This window comes from Antrostomus carolinensis, unplaced genomic scaffold (assembly GCF_000700745.2).
Source record: "Antrostomus carolinensis isolate BGI_N321 unplaced genomic scaffold, ASM70074v2 scaffold27650, whole genome shotgun sequence".
Classification (NCBI taxonomy): Eukaryota; Metazoa; Chordata; class Aves; order Caprimulgiformes; family Caprimulgidae; genus Antrostomus; species Antrostomus carolinensis.
Genome location: NW_010286859.1, coordinates 1 through 1,082, shown reverse-complemented (window position 1 = coordinate 1,082; position 1,082 = coordinate 1). Strand labels below are relative to the sequence as shown.

The 1,082-nt window shown below is 49.5% G+C and overlaps 1 protein-coding gene across 1 annotated transcript; it reads left to right on the top strand.

The window, feature by feature from the left end:
- Positions 1–160: 160 nt before the first annotated feature.
- HOXC9 (homeobox C9) lies at positions 161–722 on the top strand (the record flags this gene model as incomplete). Its single annotated transcript, XM_010177590.1, has 1 exon — positions 161–722. A coding segment is annotated over exon 1 (562 nt), but the record flags the coding sequence as incomplete, so codon positions are not given.
- Positions 723–1,082: the final 360 nt, after the last annotated feature.

Genomic DNA, 1,082 nt, shown 5'->3' with positions numbered 1-1,082 from the left:
AAAAGACCTGCGGATTGATCCACGCTATATTTTTGGGTAAATACAATCACGTGAGGGCGGGCAGCCAATGGCACAGTGGGAAAGGCTGAAAAAATAATTACCTGCCCTGATTGTTCTATGAGCAGATAAAAAGTACACATACAGTTCATACAATAGTCTTATGAATGTAAAAGAGGGGGGAACCATGTCGGCTTCTGGCCCCATAAGCAACTACTATGTTGACTCCTTGATAAGCCACGAGAACGAAGAGCTCTTGGCCTCCAGGTTCCCCAGCTCTGCCTCCCACCCGCCTGCAGCCCGACCGTCAGGATTAGTCCCGGATTGTGCTGATTTTCCATCCTGCAGTTTCACCCCTAAACCGACCGTTTTTACCACTTCTTGGCCTCCCGTCCATTCCCAATCCACCGTGGGCTACCACCCCTACGCCCCCCAGGCACCCGTGGGGGCTGAGCCCAGGTACATGAGGACTTGGTTGGAACCTCTGACCGGGGCTGTCTCCTTCCCGGCTTTTCCCCCATCTGCTCGCCCCTATGGCCTGAAGCCGGACGCTTTCCCCGGGCGAAGGGGGGAGTGTGGCCCCACCGACGGTCGTGGCTACGCGGATTATATGTACGGGGCTCCGGGGGAGCTGAGAGACAGAGCAGCGCAGACAATTCCTTCCCCGGAGTCCGAAGCCATCGCTTCCAGCAAACACAAAGAAGAAAAGCACGAATTAGACCCTAGTAAGTCGAAGTCATTCTTGTTTACGACCGGGGAAGGCATTACGGCTTTCCAGGATCCTACTCAATAAAATGAAATTACCTTAGAGAGAGCTCGACCCTAAAACTCCAGATTACGCAGGAAGATCTGGGGGTTTGAGCGAGTCCGCCTAGCAAAGCCGGCGAGCGAATCTCTACTTTGTTTTGGGGCTTCTTTAGTCATTTTTTATGATTTTTTTTTTAATTATTATTATTTTTTTTCCTTTTTATTTTTTTTTTTTACCAAGGGTGGTGGGGAGGTGGGGGCTGTTTGCTTCTTTAATCAAATATTCATCACCATCCACCCGGGGGGAATTATTTAGAATAGAAAAAAAAAAAAAAAAA